The 17,958-nt window shown below is 39.1% G+C and overlaps 1 protein-coding gene across 7 annotated transcripts in view; it reads right to left on the bottom strand.

The window, feature by feature from the left end:
- Nucleotides 1-17,958, bottom strand: part of l(2)41Ab (lethal (2) 41Ab) — a 300,238-nt gene that overhangs the window by 66,430 nt on the left and 215,850 nt on the right. For 3 of the 7 annotated variants that reach the window (XM_086838393.1, XM_086838386.1, XM_086838391.1), the window contains 2 exons: nucleotides 11,973-12,532; nucleotides 11,068-11,212 (listed from right to left, as the gene is read on the bottom strand). The exons of 1 other annotated variant lie outside the window; for it this stretch is intronic. In XM_086838393.1, the coding sequence (XP_086694519.1) occupies nucleotides 11,068-11,212; nucleotides 11,973-12,532 (705 nt within the window). Of the gene's footprint in view, nucleotides 1-11,067; nucleotides 11,213-11,972; nucleotides 12,533-14,046; nucleotides 14,345-17,958 lie in introns of those variants that run through there. 3 more of the 7 variants (XM_086838396.1, XM_086838423.1, XM_086838403.1) reach the window with 3 other exon arrangements.

Here is a 17,958-nt window from a genome sequence, read left to right as displayed (position 1 = left end):
ATTCCCAGTAGAAGACCGGAGTGCTTCAATCACCCAAGCTATATAAGAGTTTCTGCATAGATCGGATACAGCGCCTCATCACTTAACTACTAGCACTGCAAGACGGCGGTAAAACACTCATCTGGTCGATGGCCCAGCTTAATGTTTCCGCTTATCTTCGAGCGCAGTGAATGTTGCGTGACGTTCGTTAGGATCGCCTCATATACACCAGCTAATACAGCTGTTTCTTGTTTTTTTTTTTTTTATATTCGATTATTTGGCAATTTATTAATAAGTAAATACCTCTCAGATTAACATGAGTCTGGCATTCGTGCAGATAATCGTGAGTACTGAATAAAAAAATCAATAATTACCTATTATCAATTCTATCAAATACTGCTCTACTGTAACATTTAATATTCTGCAATATTCTGCACTTGTTAAATCTTAATCTTCTATATATATAAAAATGAATTGCTGTTCGTTAGTCTCGCTAAAACTCGAGAATGGCTGAACGGATTTATCTTATCTTGGTCTTGAATTATTCGTGGAGGTCTAGGGAAGGTTTAAAAGGTGAGAAAAATTCGATTAATTGCCGGGAAAATTCTCAAAACAGTATTTTTCTATTTACCATACAAACGTTTTCTAAATAAAATGTACAGGCAGCCAGCTGAATCAAAGCATTTCCTGTCAAACATTCAAAACATATTGAAAGAAGAAAGTTGAAAAGTTCTGAACCGTTTAAGCCCAAATTTCTAGACAACATGCGTTGAGGTTCCAGCTCGGTTATTGTCTACTTTTAATGTTGATAGCTTATCTGCATTTGCGAATATATCACTTTTTTCGCGTTTCCCCGTGCCCCTACTTCTGCGCCCTCTACAGGCAGCCAGCTGAATCAAAGCATTTACTGTCAAACATTCAAAAAAAATTGAAATATGGAATTGGAGAAAAAATTTTTATTTTTTTATTCAGGTTCAGTAAGTAAGTAAGTAACGAGGAATCAGCAGAAAGACGAGCAGATAGGCTTGAGAGAAAACGATTGAGAGTTAGGCAGTCGCGTAATGCAGCAATCGATTTGATTCACTCTCAAAATAATGAACGCGACGGGGCAAGGGTAGCTGAAGCGCGTTTACAGCTTGCAGAAGATCAAAACCTGCAATACAATCGTCTTGCATTCAGATATAATCCAACTATTGATTACAGCTCGAATCGAATGTCGTTATTGGACGAATGCATCAGGTCTGCATATACCGTCAGGCTCTCAAATTCAAAAACGAACCAAAAGGATTGTGTTGCGCTTCCGGGAAAGTCGAATTGCCTCAACTTGAAGCACCACCAGAGCCTTTGCACTCTCTATTCGCTGGATCTACTGCAGAATCGAAGCATTTCCTGTCGAACATTAGGAAATACAACTCTTGCTTTCAAATGACGTCATTTGGTGCGGAAATTATAACTGCACAATTCATGCCAACTTTTAAAATCAAAGAACAAATCTATCATAAAGCCGGTTCCCTGCTTCCGTTCCCAGACAGCGAACACAAATTTCTTCTTCTTGGTGATGTTGGAAATGAAGTAGATGCACGTTATGGAATCAATACCTAAATACGCTGAAGAGGCACATTATTTCGCAGCTACAGAAGCTTTTTCACGAACGGAACAATTTGGTGCGTTTATTCAAAACAGCAATCGATATGATGCCTTCGGATACCAATAAAATTGTCATTCATGCAGACAAAACGCCTGCTGGAGAACATATCAGGAGATATAATGTTCCAACTATAGACGAAGTGGCAATTGTCATAGTCGGGGATCAGTTTCAACCTCGAGATATTGTTCTCCATCGACGAAACGATCGATTGGTAAACGTCGCAGAAACTCACCGTTGTTACGATGCTTTGCAAATGTGTTTGCGAAGCAGTTGTTAGACATTGGAAATAATAAAGTTGCAGTGGACACCTCGACCGGATTCATCACATTACCTACAGATTTCTGTCACATCACAGACTCAAAAGTGGAGCTTATTCAGCGAGTTTTCCCAGATATAGCGCAAAAGTTCAATAACCATAATTGGCTGGGTGAACGAGCAATATTAGCAGCGAAAAATAAAGATGTAGAGGATCTTAATGCGACCATTCAGAATTTTCTTCCAGGACAGTTGGTTTCCTTCAAATCAGTCGAAACAGTAATGAACCAGGATGACGTAGTCAACTATCCCACTGAGTTTTTAAATTCACTGGAATTGCCTGGATTACCACCTCACAATTTGCAGTTAAAAGTGGGATCAGTTGTCATCATGCTGCGTAACATTAATCAACCTCGACTATGCAATGGAACAAGACTGGCTGTGAAAAGACTGATGAATAACGTCATTGAGGCGACAATCATAAAAGGAAAATACAAAGGAGAGGATGGCTTGATCCCGCGGATACCGATGATTCCAACGGACTTACCATTCGATTTTAAACGGTTACAATTTCCAGTGCGTCTGGCCTTTGCGATGACCATAAATAAATCGCAAGGACAGTCGTTAGAAGTTTGTGGAATCAACTTGGAGTTTCCCTGTTTCGCGCATGGACAATTATACGTCGCGTGTTCGCGCGTCGGAAAACCGTCTTCTTTGTTTATTTACGCACCACAAAACAAAACAAAAAATATAGTTTATGAGAAAGCTTTAAATTAATTAACAGACTGTATTTTAAAAGTGTGTGTCTGTGAATATCAAATTTAAACCTTATAAATAGCCAGTATTTCAGGAAAACTCTGTTTTGTAAGTAAGCAACAATAAATGCTTTTTTATTAAATACGGATTCGATTAGTTTGTTTTAAAATCATTTTATACAAAATATTAGGTCTTTTATTTATCGATGAGGCAGTACGAAGTCTGCCGGGTCAGCTAGTATACATATATAATTTTCGTGACACAATTTTTGTCCTCAATGGACTCCTAAAGCACTTAACCGATGCGCACACCATGTGCAGTTCGATCCAACTTGAAAGATAGGATAGTTTAAATCTCAATTTACAGTCGCAATTTTAATTTATTGCTAGTTATTTGTCGGTTATTATTTGACAGCCACAATTATCTCTTAACTCCAACTGATTCTAACAGATGTCGATACCTTTTGACTGGGTTCAGTAAGTAATCAATTGATGGCGCTGCTATGGTAAATCTACGAACGTGTCATATAAGGTACATTTTAACAGCATAATTACGACGTGTTGTTAACGCTAAATTTAAATTTATTTTTTTGTTGTGAACGAAATACAGTATATTCAATTATTTCCACTTTTAAAATTTTTGGTGTTAGTGTTGTTTTGGTGTTGGTGTCAACATTCAAGCTGCATTGGACGTTTATAATAATCCAGATGCAATGTGTAACATCAAAAAGAATAGTGGAATAGCTGCAGTGTTGCGGAGTTCTATAATAATTTGGGATGAGTGCACAATGGCACACAAATATTCACTTGAAGCATTAAACAGAAGATGCAAGATCTAAACAGCAATAATAAACTTTTCGGTGGTGCTATCTAACTTTTGTCTGGTGACTTCCGGCACACCTTACATGTTTGAAACAATCATTCTTATGGCGAATTGTTAAAACATTTCGATTGACCATAAATATACGAGAACAATTGCAAAATGATCCATCTGCACAAATATTTCCCGAACAACTACTATATTGGGAACGGATTTTACCGAACTGCAACCAAATACGCAATGCATTAAACTACCAGACAATTTTTGCACTGTTGTTCAGATAAAAGTGAATTGATTCAAAGTATTTTCCCGGATATACAGAATAATTATTTGAATCATGAATGGCTTAGTCAACGGGCGATTTTGGCTGCCAAAAACGTTGATGTTGACGAAATTAACTTCCAGATACAACAGTTGTTACCAGGCGATCTGATGTCTTTAAATCAATCGATACTGTTGTTGATGAAAATGAATGTGTATATTTTCCGATTAAATTTTTAAATTCATTAGATATCCCTGGAATGACACCACATAATCTTCGATTAAAAAGTGGTTCCCCCATTATTATTCTCCGTAATTTGGATCCACCTCAATTATGTAACGGTACGGGTTTGGTCATCAAAAAGATCACTGGAAACATTCTTGAAGCAACCATTTTGGCTGGGAAGTTTAAAGAAAAAGTGGTCCTGCTGCCACGTATTCCGATAATACCATCAGATTGTGTGTGTACCTATTGATTTCTGCGTAATATCAAGTGTAAGAACATTTAAATTAATTGTGCTCAACATACTTCCCCTTCAAATCTCAATCCAGTGAATTTGTATACCAGCATCAACATTTTCGTCTTTGTTGGTAAATAATTTCATTGTACTAATGGGTTATAGTAGTAGAAAGTCAAATAAGGAGATAACCATATATTTTACAAATACCATCATAGGAGATTCCGTGACTGATGTTCTCTTATTGTTCCTCTTAGATTGTTTCCTTTAATGTAATACAACAATAATACAATACAATAAATATTAATCATGTTCTTATTCGATAGTTAACTACTTATATCTACTTACATATTGATAATTACAATTATACTTATGAATTAGGATGTTAGGATGCCAAATCCGGACCAGGGTACTCCACAGAAACATTTTTGTTTGCGGGGACTGGCAGGATAGTTGGATGAAGAGTAAGAGTTAGGATGAGAGGTGGGAAAGGGGTTGTTCCGTACAGGATCCTTCATGGTCTCCAACTGGCCAGGATCGGTTCGTCATCTGGGTACCGACGCCTTTCCAGACGACAACCAAGAGTAAGTTTGCTTCGGGCACACCCCCCGTCACCCAGTGGCGTGCGCCTCAGCCTGGCTGGTCCGAGGGGAACCTTGTGCGTGCGCATGCCTCCCGTTAGGGGGCTAGCGCACGAGAACTATAAAACCCAGTGCTGGTCTCCATTCTCTTCGTCGTAAGCTATAGTGCACGCCTTGCTCGGCGATGGTACGTTCGGCGTTCGGCAACTTTGAAGATGATGTGTGACTGCTGGCTTTGCTCTTCAGGCAGGATCAACGCGGTTCCTCGGCTTGGTGTTACCTCGTCGTAGAGAGTGTTGGGCAGGCTTGGCTCCCGGCCTTGGACAAGGAAGGCTGGGCTGAATCCCGTAGTGTCGAAAACACTTCTGTTTTCTGCGAGAGATATCTCTTGGAGCAACTGATCCCAGGTATTCTGTGGGTCATCACCAAGATATTGCGCTAATATGATTTTAACTGTGCGGTTTGCCCTCTCAGCAGGGTTCTGTCGCGGGGTGTATGGGGCGGTATATTGCAGATCTATTCCCACGGATTTGCAGAAAGCCCGGAAGGCTCTGCTTGTGAAAAACAAGAGTCTTCAGGATCCCGAAACGGCTGAGTATCCGTATCGTCCCAAGGGGATTAGCTCGACCCATTTGTTGAACGAGTCCAGAAACACAAGGAGAACTGTGTTTCCTTGTTTAGCCGCGGCAGGGGTCCCACAAAGTCGGTGCTTAGAATCTGGAAAGGTTCGTGAACCTGGCGTATGAATACCTTTCAAGCTGCTTTCTCCTGGCTAAACTTGCAGCATTAGCAGCTCAGGCAATCCGGGCCAGTAATACTTCTGGGCCACCCGCGTATATATCTCCGTATGCCCAGGTGCCTGTCGGTCGGATGATCGTGGCATTCTTGTAGCACCCTCCTGCGAAAGCTAGCGCCCACGCATATTTCCAGGGGGTTTAGTCCTTCTCTTCCGGACGCTGGCCTATACTTCGTTATAGCTGTCCGTTCTCCTCTCGGTCGGGATACTTCGCGGGTTTCTGCTGAAGCCGGCGAAGCATCTTACTGATCCATTTGCAGGTGTTGTGCTGCACCTACGCTTGTTGAACGGGCGTCGGCAACCAAGTTCTGGGTCCCACGTCAGTAGTTGATGTCGTACTGGAACTGTTGTTATTCCAACGAGAGTAGTTCCGCTCAGGGTTGATAACCCGGGGGCTGGCGTATGTAATGACGCGTTCCTGCTGTTCGATGTTGATCGTTAAAGGGCGACTGTTTCTTTTCAGAGGACGACCGTTGGTGTTTATCGTTCGATGGCAACAGTTTTCTCTTTTTTTCGGAGCATGACCGTTGATGTTGATCACTCGATGGCAACTGTCTTTGATGCTGGTAGTCGTCGGCCTTATACGCCGGCGTAGTTGGCCTCGGGCGATCTCCTCGTATGAGAAACCCATGGCGTGCAAGAGAGATGATGAAACCTATGCTTCTTAATGGTAGTGGCGTCGGCTGCAACGTCGTCTTTGTCTTCCTATCTATCCTCTTCGTGTCTTCGTTCGTGTCGGGGCTCATTCGTCTATCTTCGTACGTGTTAAGTTTCGTGTACCGAACCTCTTATTTTTCAGAGCTTCGTGTTTGAATGTTTCGTGCCTAAATTTCGCGTCGTGTGCGCCGAATGGTTTTTGCTATTGCTAAGCGAAATGAACTTCTACGCATGTGTATATGCCTATGTGTGCACCCCGAAAAATATGGTCCCATGGCAGCTGCGTGCACTTCCACTAATTCGTCCCTAACCTCACTACTTCTACTCCCCTAACTTGTGGGGCTTTAATCCACGATGGATATCGATTTTCCAGATATCCTAAAAATTCTGCCTTGGCTCTTTAAGGGTACATTCAAATCCGGACCAGGGTCCTCCACAGAAAAATGTTTGTTTGAAGGGACAGGGAGGATAGTTGGCCAAATGTTCTAGATTTGGGTTGGGATAGAATGTGAAGGAGGGAAAGGGGTTTATGCGTACAGACTCCTTCATGGTCTCCAGCTGGTTAGGATCAGACCGTTACCCGAGTACCGGTCACCCAGTGGCGTGCGCCTTAGCCTGGAAGGAAGGACTCGTTCGGGTTGAGGCTGACCCGGCCCCGGTTTCGGTCACCGGCCGCTCCAAAACGCTACTAGGATGCTGCCAACGTCTCCGACCCTGTCAGCCGGGTATCGGATACGTCTGACCAATTTACGAAGATACTTCCGGGACATAGGTTCGGCGGTCATGTCCCCCGTGTGCCACTATGCCCGGAGAGAATCCTGGAATGGTGCGGAAAATAGCCGCAGCGTTTACGGCCCCGGATCCGGGCATCGCTCCTGCCTTGGCCACCGAGCCAGGTTTTTTGATCTGAAAGGGAATGGGGAAAGAACCGGGAACCCTAACAGGAATTTAACAGCAGATATATAAGGGTATTTTAAATATGTATGATATGTATGCTGTAGGCATACATATGTAACGAAGCATGGGTGTATGTCAACGACGGGTAGAGAAGACATGAAAAGTGCGACGAATACGAAAAATAGATCTTCTTCATATGTTTGTATATGAAAACAAAGGATATCGGCGAAACCGAAAACGAATGCATAATTTCGAGGTCTCCGACTTTACCGAAGATAATGAACTTTTTGCTGAAAATTGTATCTAACAACGATCTTTCTGTAATTTGCAACATATTGGGATTGTAACATCCCAAAGAAGACCTCATGCTCCATATTTTTTCGAAAAATGCAATCTGGAAATTTACTTACCGATACCGGTACAGAGTAGATGAAGATGACGAGGACGAATACGAAGGGGAAAACGAAGAGAGAGGGGAACAGAAAAGCGAGAGAGAGCCAAAAACAAGGCTATGAATTCGAGTGAAGAAGAAGACGAGGAATTTTGCTCTGTACGAAACAACACACTGAAGCATAAGAACAGTCAACAGTCGCTTCCGTGAATAATGATGTGAGCTCAGTGAAAAGTTTTGGAACGGATTCCCCCCGATTTTCTGTGAACTTCAGGGATATTGAAGATTCAATTCGACCATTTAGCGGTGACGACACACTCACAGTAGAAGTGTGGGTGCATGATTTCGAGGACATGGCTTCAATCATGTATTGGGATGACCTTCAAAAATTCATTTTCGCGAAACTGTCTCTCAATGGAATTGTCAAAATGTTTATTATGAGTGAGCGCCGTATTAGAAACTGGCAAATGTTGAAAATTGCATTGATCAACGAGTTTAAGTCTGAGGTAAATGGCGCTCAGATACATAAAATGTCGTCTAAAAGAAAAATTAAAAACAGCGAGGGTGTGGAGTAATATCTTCTCAAAATGAAAGAGATTGCTTCTCGTGGCAATGTAGACAATGGTGCTCTTATGCATTACGTGATCGATGGCATAAACGATTTAAGCGTCAATAAATCGATATTGTAAAATGCAAAGGACATGAAAGATTTTAAAGAAAAGTTGAAGTGTTACGAGAAAATTCGCGAAAAATCCGGAAATCTAAATATCAGAACGAAAAGCTTAGATATTCAAATGCGAAGGACAGTAGTGTCCATAATGACGTTTCCGTTAAAAAGAAAGTAAATTGCTTTAATTGTGGAGCTCTTGGACATCTTGGACATACATCTGCTCAGTGCGGTAATAGAAGCAACGGTCCAGTGTTTTAATTGAAACAATTATGGCCATATTTCGAAAGATTGCACAGTTGCCAAAAGCGAGCCGTTAGCTAACTCGAGCAATACGCGTAAAATTTCCAAAGAGAAATCGTCGATGTGCAAGCAAAAGAAGTATACAGCTCTTATTGACACTGGCAGCAAATACAACATCATAAGTGAAACGACATACATTAATTTAAATAACTCTAAGCTGAGTGGTATTAACATTGTTCTTGTCGGTTTTGAAAATCAGAACAGGATGATACCATTCGGTTAATTTAAAAAGAGTTTAAAGTTGACGGTCAAGTGTTTCAAAAAAACTTTCTGGTAGTTTCATCTGATCACGACTCTGAAGTGGAAATTAGTTCGCTAATTAAAATTAACGTGGCATATGGAGAAATTGTGAGCATTAATATCGACGAATGTGCGAGTTTTCAAGCAAAACGTAAAGTGAACGGTTTGATTAAAAATTATAAGCCATTGAACACCAAGTCAACTAACTAAAGGATGACAATCCGGTACACTCACGCCCGCGTAGATTCGCATTTTCCGAGCGATACATTATCGATGTCAAGTCGAACAGTGCACTGGCCACTGCAGTGGCCTAAAGCCGGAATCATCGAACATTTCGATTCCGAGTACAGCAGTCCGGTTGTACTTGTCAAAAAACTCGATAATTCAACTTGCCTATACATCGACTACAGGAGGATAAAAAAGGTAATTGTACGAGTTCTATTTCCCTTGCCGTTAATTGAAGATCAATTAAACCGTCTGCAAGATGCACATATATTCAGCACTTTAGATCTAAAAAACGGGTTCTTCCACATAAACGTTTAGAAGGATAGTCGCAAGTTTACATCTTTCGTAACCCACAATGGCCAATACCAATTCCTAAAAGTCCCATTTGGCCTCACAAATTCTTCAGGCGTATTTTAAAGGCACGTGAAGGCCATATTCCGAGACTTGACGCGCTCTGGTATTGCGATACCATATGTCGACGATATTATAGTTCCTGCTGAAAATGAAAAACAGGCCATATGCAACCTTAAAACAGTAATTCGACGATGTGAAAAACTTGGTTTGATGATAAATCTGAAAAAATGCTGCTTTTTGAAGAAAAAATTGAGTTTTTGGTACATGTCATCGAAAACCAAAAGATCACTATCTCCGACGAAAAAATCAAAGCGGTGAAAAAATTCCCTGTACCGATAAATCAGAAACAATTATAAAGTTTCCTTTGCTTAGTTGGGTATTTTCGGAAATTTATCCTTGACTTTTTGATCATTGCGAAGCCTCTGACTGATCTTTTAAAGCACGACGCCAATTTTGTCTTTAATGAAAGAGAGATAGTTGCTTTTGAAATGCTTAAGAATTTAGTTACACAAAAGCCTGTGCTCGCGATTTATCGTCCAGAACACGAAACGGAGTTGCATACAGATGAGTCGATGGAGCAGTTCTACTTCAAAAGTCTTCTCTCGATGGGCAGAAAACAACAGACGCCGAGCGAAAGTTTTCCAGCTATAAGTTAGAGATTTTGGAGTGGTTGAAGCGCTCCGAAAATTCAGAGTATATTTTAGAAATGCACTTTAAGTTAGTTAGCGATTGCATCGTATTTACTAAGACGATGGAAAAAGAGAAGTTTGCACTTAATGCTGACGCATTAAGCAGATATCCTGTTATTAAGATCTCCGAGGAAACATTACACAGCCAATTAAAATATATTCCGTCCTAGGACGAGGAAATGAAAGTTATTATTGATATACTAAAATACAAGCCGAACCATAATAATTTCTTCATGAATTCTGGTCTCCCTTACAAGCTAGTTGACGATAATGAGCTGATAGTTGTGTCACCAGCATTTCAACGCGAAATTATTCGGTAGCCGCATGAGAAAGAACATTTTTCCGTCAAGAAAGCTAAAGAAATTATAGCTAAAGAGTATTATATTTCCAAATTAGACGAAAAAATTCAACGACAGATCAGATGTTGCATTCCATGCATAGTTTCTAACCGCAAGCTTGGGAAAGAGGAGGGAAAGTTGCATACTTTATCGAAGCAAGCGGAGCCACTTTAAACCTTTCACATCGATTTCTTAGGGCCGCTCGAATCAACTCATAAGGCGTATAAACCCATTCTTGCTGTCATTTATGGATTTACCAAATTCTGCTGGCAAGATCCAACAAAATCAACATCTTCAAATTTTTGGGAACCCTTCCCAAGCAGTAATGTACCGACGAAAACATCGAAACATCGAGTGAACGGACAAGTGTACCCGCAGCAGCCAAGGCCTTCCCCTTTCCCAGCCGGAGCCACCCCTTGGTTTAAGCCCACTGCGTAAATCCGGCACACAAACTAATCCTTGGCCTCCGCACACTCCGCAGCCGCGTCCCCGCGCCCATAATTTTTCCTATTATCGCTCCCATATTAATAAACATATATTTTTGTGTAGGTTCCCTGGCCCCCACTCAGGTTTCACTCCGGCTAGAAGAGTTCGTTGAAACATCAATCAATTTAATTTTTTTTATTTTAATTCATAAAGTTTGTTTTTGAAAAACAGCTTTCATAGCCTTTTTTAAGGTAATACTTTATGGTAGAAATTTAATAGAGAATACAATTTGTTCATTATTGATTTTTAAATTTACTCATTACTTACGCTTTCGAGTTACTTGAATTTCATTAAGCTGATCGCTTCTTTTTTGAGATAAATTGACGAAATGATTCTGCAGCATTATCCAAAATTGTTGATGTTCTCTAATTTGCAACTCTCCTGTGTGAATGGATTTTTCAATTTGTTTGATCTATAAACAAAAGAATATATTAATGTGTATATGGACATTCATGGTCTGCGGTCACCACACCATGTACGTGCTTGTTTTTTTACCTTAGTGTTAAATGCAGAAAATAAAGGTAAATATTTTTATTAATTAAATATTTTTTATGTTTGAAATATTAAAACAATATAAATTAAAATATTAAAATAATATAAATTTCATTGCGAAAATAGTATCATCAGAATACGTTTGCACTCCAACTGATTCTTGACGGATCAAAGCCAAAGCAGAAACCAAGGAAGAATTTTTTACAATGAAGGCCTTAAAAATCCCGGCGATGTAGGATCGCAGAAACATTTAAAAAAGAGATACTACCAATAAGTGATATATTCACACAAAACTAATTCGACATAGTTCCAATTGTCAATAAGTTTGGAGTCAACCGCTATGAGGCAACCCTTGCTTCGCCTATTATGCCGATCAAGCTAGTGACCATACCTAGATACCTACATACGCATGTAAGTATAACCAGGTTTCTGTATACATAATATGTATATGAAATAAAAACAAAAGAATTTCCGAACACTTTTTTTTTTTTTTTCAAGCTCACTAAGTTATTCCCTTAGCGAACGGATAAGAAATACAAAGGCGGCTGGTTAGTTCAAAGCGCACCAAATGGATCATATGTGAACTTTTTGTTATTATAAAAGACTTAAATAAAACCCCTGTGGCTATAGCTTAAGCAAAACACTTGGGGACAATAAAAATGCAAATTAGTAAATGTTACCTTTAACTCCGTAGGGTTGCCAGAGGAATCGCCAAATAGTTTTTGTAAGCTTTCAATTTTATTATTAATTTTTTCAAACACTTTCATTTTAATTTCAATTTGAACATGCATTTTCTTTAAGTCATTCTCAAGTGTACAAGATTTACTTTCAGATCTATTTAGATTGGTTTTAATATTATTATTATTAGCCTTGGCATTAAATACTGCACTTCTAAGTTTCTCAACTTCCATCATAGACATTGCCAACTGATTTTGAACTTTCGACAATGATAAATCAACAATTCGGCGCTGTTCCTGCGATTTATTCAATAATTTTAATCGGAAAGCTGTAGCTTTGTCTGTTATAAGATGATCTTGTGCCAACTTTAATATGTTTTCCTCAATCATCATTTTGTTTTTATTATATTTATCTAATGTAAAGTCTAGCCTTCGAATTTCAGAGAATAATCGACTTCCTTCTCTTACTGAGTCTTGTAAATCAGATTCAGTTCTAGACAATAAGTCTGGCAAGTCATCAAGTTTTTTTTTTAATCTAAAAAATGTTTCGTTTTCTCCTTCACCTAGAAATAAAAAAAAAATAAATTTTAAAAACAAGAAGAAAGCTAACTTCGGCACGCCGAAGTTTGTATATCCTTGCAGATTAAAATTCGATAACGAGGATAACTAGGAATTAATGCAATATAAATTATATATATTTAAAAAAAAAACAATAAAGTAATGCCTGCTTTCATTTCATGCACCTTTTCATTTTATATATTTAAAATTTTACAATCTCCGTTTTGAATTCAATGGCACCCTTAGTATTTCAAGGTGCTGGCTAAAAACTTTGACCCTCTTACCACAGGGGGGAAGTTGCAGAGTGGCCGAAGACCAAAATGAATAGAGCGTGTTAAATGAAAACACGTCTTCATTTGTTGAGTTATAATTTCAAACTGATTTTATTTTCGTAGAGTTCCAGTTTGGGTACCTAACATGAGTATCGCATAGACTTATTTCTAAACAGACCCACGCAAATACAAGCGGGGATTTTCAGCTGCTCAATATATACAAAACATGTGGGAACCACTCGCAGGAGGTTCATTTATATCGCAGGTTGGTGAATTTCATTTAATTGTTTTAATTTCTTAGTAAGCCTATCAATATCTTCTGTACTTGGCCTCGAATGGGCTCCAAACAATTTTCGGTGTATCTGGGATGTCACCTATATAAGCTGACTTTAAATTATATTGTGCCACTAATATTTTATCATCCGTACGAGCTGTGAAATCAGACCTTAGCGGTAAAATTCCTTCGTCTGGAAAATCACTTAAATCCATAATTGAATTTCCACATTAAATTCTTGCTTTAGCATTTGCATGAACCTTAAAGAGCCAAGCGCTTTAAGTGTTTGATTCAACCCAATACGAGTTAGTATCGAATAATCGCATGTATATGCAGTTAGCTTGTCTACCTCGTTTTAGGGGCCTTAACTGACATGCCATGTCATTAGCGTTACTCCATGGCCAATTCCCCTCACAAAATCTGTTCTGAGCCTGCCACTTTCGACAGCTGTATAAGGTTCTTGATGCCATCCAATGGTATGAATCTATCTCAAAGTTGTAAACTAAAAATTTGTATTTTAAATTCACCATATGCAATAACTTTATACAATTTTGATGGATATCTGCTAAATAGAGGGATCTTTATATATATGATCAATTTTTTGTCGATAAAAAGACCCCTAGCCGTTAAAAGGGTATATACCTCTTTCAGCTCGGTTTCAGTTCTTTTCCTTGGTCACACTAACGCCTCAGACAGCCTTTCCTTAATCTTTGATATTTCTTCTTTTTACTGACCAGGCTAAATGATATTAGTATTAAGCCACCCATGATTTATAAATTAAAAACTTATGATACCCGCTTTAGTTTTTTCACAATCCTCAATCAAATTGGACAACTGCTTCGGCAGCATAAAAAAATTTGTAGACTCGTTATATACGTAATAACTTTTTTGAAGTGCAGCCGTCATATTTTCAATCCGCTTATTCATATACCTAAAATCCAGTCGAATCTACTATAGGCAGTTGTTTTCTTACCTAGTTCCTCGAGGTTGTTTTAATTATCCAACAAGTTTTTCATATTTTCCTCCATTTTTACGCTATCATCTTCGTTCATTTTACCAAATAGAATATGATATAAGGATCCCATAAATTCAAAAGGAGCGCGTTTCGTTCTTTGTTTGCTGTAAGCCATAGACAGTTTGTAAATGTTTTAAACTGTTATCTAACACACGGTTACACTGATCTTCAAAGCTATGCAGCTTTTCATGTACTAATTTCATTTTGGTTACTAGCGCACTACCTTTGCTAATCATTTGAAAATACAGATACGTATATGTTATAGAAAACTACCAAACTCTACGAGGAAGTGACTATTTCTACAAAGCCTATTGGATCCAGATATATGGCTGACGTTTTATTTATTCTATTTTATACTTGGGTGTGCTTTCTGACAAGGGTGCTGCAACAGATAGCTGTCAAAATAGCATTAACATTAGCATGCTCATTATTAACCCCAGCTTAGATATCTTAAATCTCTTTGGTTTGGGTTCTTCTTCATTATTTTCGGCAGCTTTTATTCCGATGAGAGGGCAAATTTTACTGATTGGCCGAGAAATGATTGCATCTTGCATCTTAACTCTCACTACGCAAACTTTCTCATCTTTACCCTTCGTCGACCTTTCCTAATGGCCATCTTGATGGATGACAATTTTCAGCCTTTATGAGACCTACTTGTTCCTTTTCTATATTGGGCATATTCCTTTTCCATTTATGCTTCTGATGAAGGGCAAGCAAATAGTCCTCCTTCCATTTCATATAAAAATCTCTTTTAATCTTTTGAATTAATTTCCACCTGTCTATATTTCCTATTTTTTCATTTATAGGTTTAATTATTTCCAACGGTGATCGTAATTTTATAAAGTGCCCTGGTTTCAGAACTTTGATGTCTTTGATATCATTGTCTGATAAATATAGAGGACGTGAGTTCAAAACTCCTTCTATCTGGCATAACAAGGTTGACATCTCTTCGTACGTCAAACCCGCTTCGTCTATAATAGCACGGTTCAGATGGTATTTGACTGATTTTACGCCAGCCTCCCAGATACCTCCAAAGTGAGGTCTTGCCGGGGAAATAAAACGCCACTCAATTCCTTCTTTCCCGAGTTGAGATGCAACTGCGGAATTTTTTTAATGTCCTTTGCCAACTGTTCATCCAATTTTCTAGCTGCGCCTATAAAATGTGTTCCATTATCGGAATAAATAGTAGCACAATTTCCTCTTCTTGCGACAAACCGTCTGAGTGCTGCAAAAAAAGGCATCAGTAGTTAAGTAGCTGACTACTTCCAAATATATTGCTTTTGTCGACGTATACATAAATACAGCTATGTATCCTTTATAAACTTTCTGACCTCTATTTTTTGAACATTTAATATAATATGATCCTCCCTAATCAACCCCCGTATTTTTTTTTTTTTTTTTTGGACGTTGATGCACTAAGGTCAGTACATACAAGTGGCCCGTATGACACCAGGCACGTGCCTGTTTGGGTTAGGTGTTAGTAGGCGCGATGGAACATATAGGACAGAATACGAGGAAAATTGACTACCGGCGTGCTGCCAGATTGTTAGCTTGCATGCTTACTAAGTGTGTTAGTATTAAAGATTTTAATTTGGGAAGGGAATCTACGTTAGAGATTAGTGTGTACAAATCATTATAATTTGCACATAACACTCTAAAAGGTTCATGCAGTTCAAAGGAGGTCCTACAGTGGCGCAACACTAATGGGATATAGGATCTAGTGGTTCTACATGGTACATGGAAATTAAGCTGACTCAACAAGTCAGCACTTTCCACATCACCATGGATAAGGTTAAAAATAAAGGTAATCCCTAGCATCGTTCTACGATTGGCTAAGGACGGCAAGTTTATTAATAGGAGTCTACTAGAGTAGGAAGGTAATCTTTGGTATGCATCCCAATTTAAACCGCGTAGAGCGAAAAGTAAAAAGTTCTTTTGAACCGACTCAATGCGTTTACTATGGACGCCGTACTGAGGGCTCCAAACGCAGCATCCATATTCTAGGATAGGACGAACTAAGGAAGTATATAAGGATTTAGTAACATAGGGGTCATTGAATTCCTTCGACCACCGTTTAATAAATCCAAGCACACCCCTGGCTCTATTCACCATAGACGAAATATGATCAATAAAGTCAAGTTTTGGGTCCAAGCGGACGCCCAAATCGTCAACTGTATTAATTCTTTCCAAAGAGCGTTCAGCGTGTAAGTAGCAAGCTTAGGAGCGACACGAGAGAATGTCATTAGCTTGCATTTTGAGCCATTTAAGTTTAATAAGTTTACACAGCACCAAGTTTGAAAATTATTAAGATCTGTTTGTAAATCCGACTGGCAGGCAACGTCATTGTATTGCACGCAAAGCTTGACGTCATCCGCGTACATAAGTACTCTGGAGTTAGTCAAGACTTTGGGCAGGTCATTTATGAACAATGTAAACAATAAGGGTCCCAAATGGCTTCCTTGCGGGACACCAGATGTAACCCTTAGAATATTGGATAAATTATTCTTAAAGAGGACCTTTTGCGTCCTGCCATTCAAATAACTAGAGATCCAATTAAGAAGATCACTTGGAAAACCCATTGAATCGAGTTTTCTAACGAGGAGAGAATGATTAACAGAGTCAATTATTATGGAAGCCCTTTGTAATATAGGAAGAGAGCTCCAAAAGATTTGTTGTTGTTGATCTTCGCCTAATAAAACCATGTTGACATGGAGAAATAACCGATCTACAAAGGTGCTGTAAATGAGGGGTGATAATATTTTCAAATAATTTTGGGATGGCCGACAACTTAGAGATTCCTCTATAATTGCTGGCATCCAATTTGCTACCTTTTTTGTGGAGAGGAATAATAAACGATTCCTTCCAAATAATGGGAAAGTGGGAGGTTTCTAAGGACAAGGTAAACAATTTCAGAAGGGGATAGCACAGGGCGTCGGCACAATACGTGAGCACACAGCCAGGAATTCCGTCGGGACCTGGCGAATAAACTGGCTTGACACGATGAAGATCTAAAAGGAGAGAGCTTTCGTTTAGGCTAGGACAGAAAATTAAGTTCGATTTGGGTATGTCGTAGGAATAAGTCTGGTATATATACGAAGAGCTAGAATAGGTTGTTTGAAAAAACTGCGAAAATAGATCGGCTATTGCCTGATCATTATTTGCGGTAGTATTTTCAAATGAAAGCGAGGAAGGATTTGTTTTAGGTTTACGTTTCGTGTTAACGAAATTATAAAACTGTTTTGGGTCCTGTGAGAACTGGGCCCTACAACGAGTTAAATAGTTTTTATAACACTGCGCGTTCAGCACGGTAAAGTTTGACCGAGCTGATAAATAAAATGAAAGGGCAGATTGAGAACCGGTGATTTTAAATTTAGCATAGAGTCTAGATTTTTTATTTTTAAGTCGGCTCAACTCTTTAGTAAACCACGGCGGTTTATTCGAGCTTGGCGGATAATATAACGGAACACATTCAGTAAAAAATGAATTCATGGCACTGTAAAAAATATCAACGGCAACTGCCATGTCAGTGCACATGTATAGATCGGACCAATTGAACTCGTTTATAAAATTATTCAGCCGTTCAAAGTCCGTTTTGCGAAAACATAGGACTTTATTGGCTGGACGGTCAGAAATATTCTGTACGTCACACCCAATATCAAGAGTCACATCGAAAGTTGGATGATAGGGATCTTCGGGCTGCGTCAGAGGCGCCACCCTTGCTAAACTGACTCTCGCAGGATCAGAGACGAAGCAAAGATCGAGCAAGCGCTGTAAGGAATTTCGAACATGGTTGACTTGAGACAGCGAAATGTCAAACAAGCCAGCGATAAAGTCATGTTGTGTAGGTGTACTGAGAGTATTGGTGGAATT

The sequence above is a fragment of the Drosophila serrata genome, unplaced genomic scaffold, assembly GCF_035046125.1.
Source record: "Drosophila serrata isolate PLE 108 unplaced genomic scaffold, ASM3504612v1 contig_69, whole genome shotgun sequence".
Lineage (NCBI taxonomy): Eukaryota > Metazoa > Arthropoda > Insecta > Diptera > Drosophilidae > Drosophila > Drosophila serrata.
The sequence above is the reverse complement of the archived record's forward strand: the minus strand, read 5'-3'. Positions and strand labels throughout refer to the sequence as shown.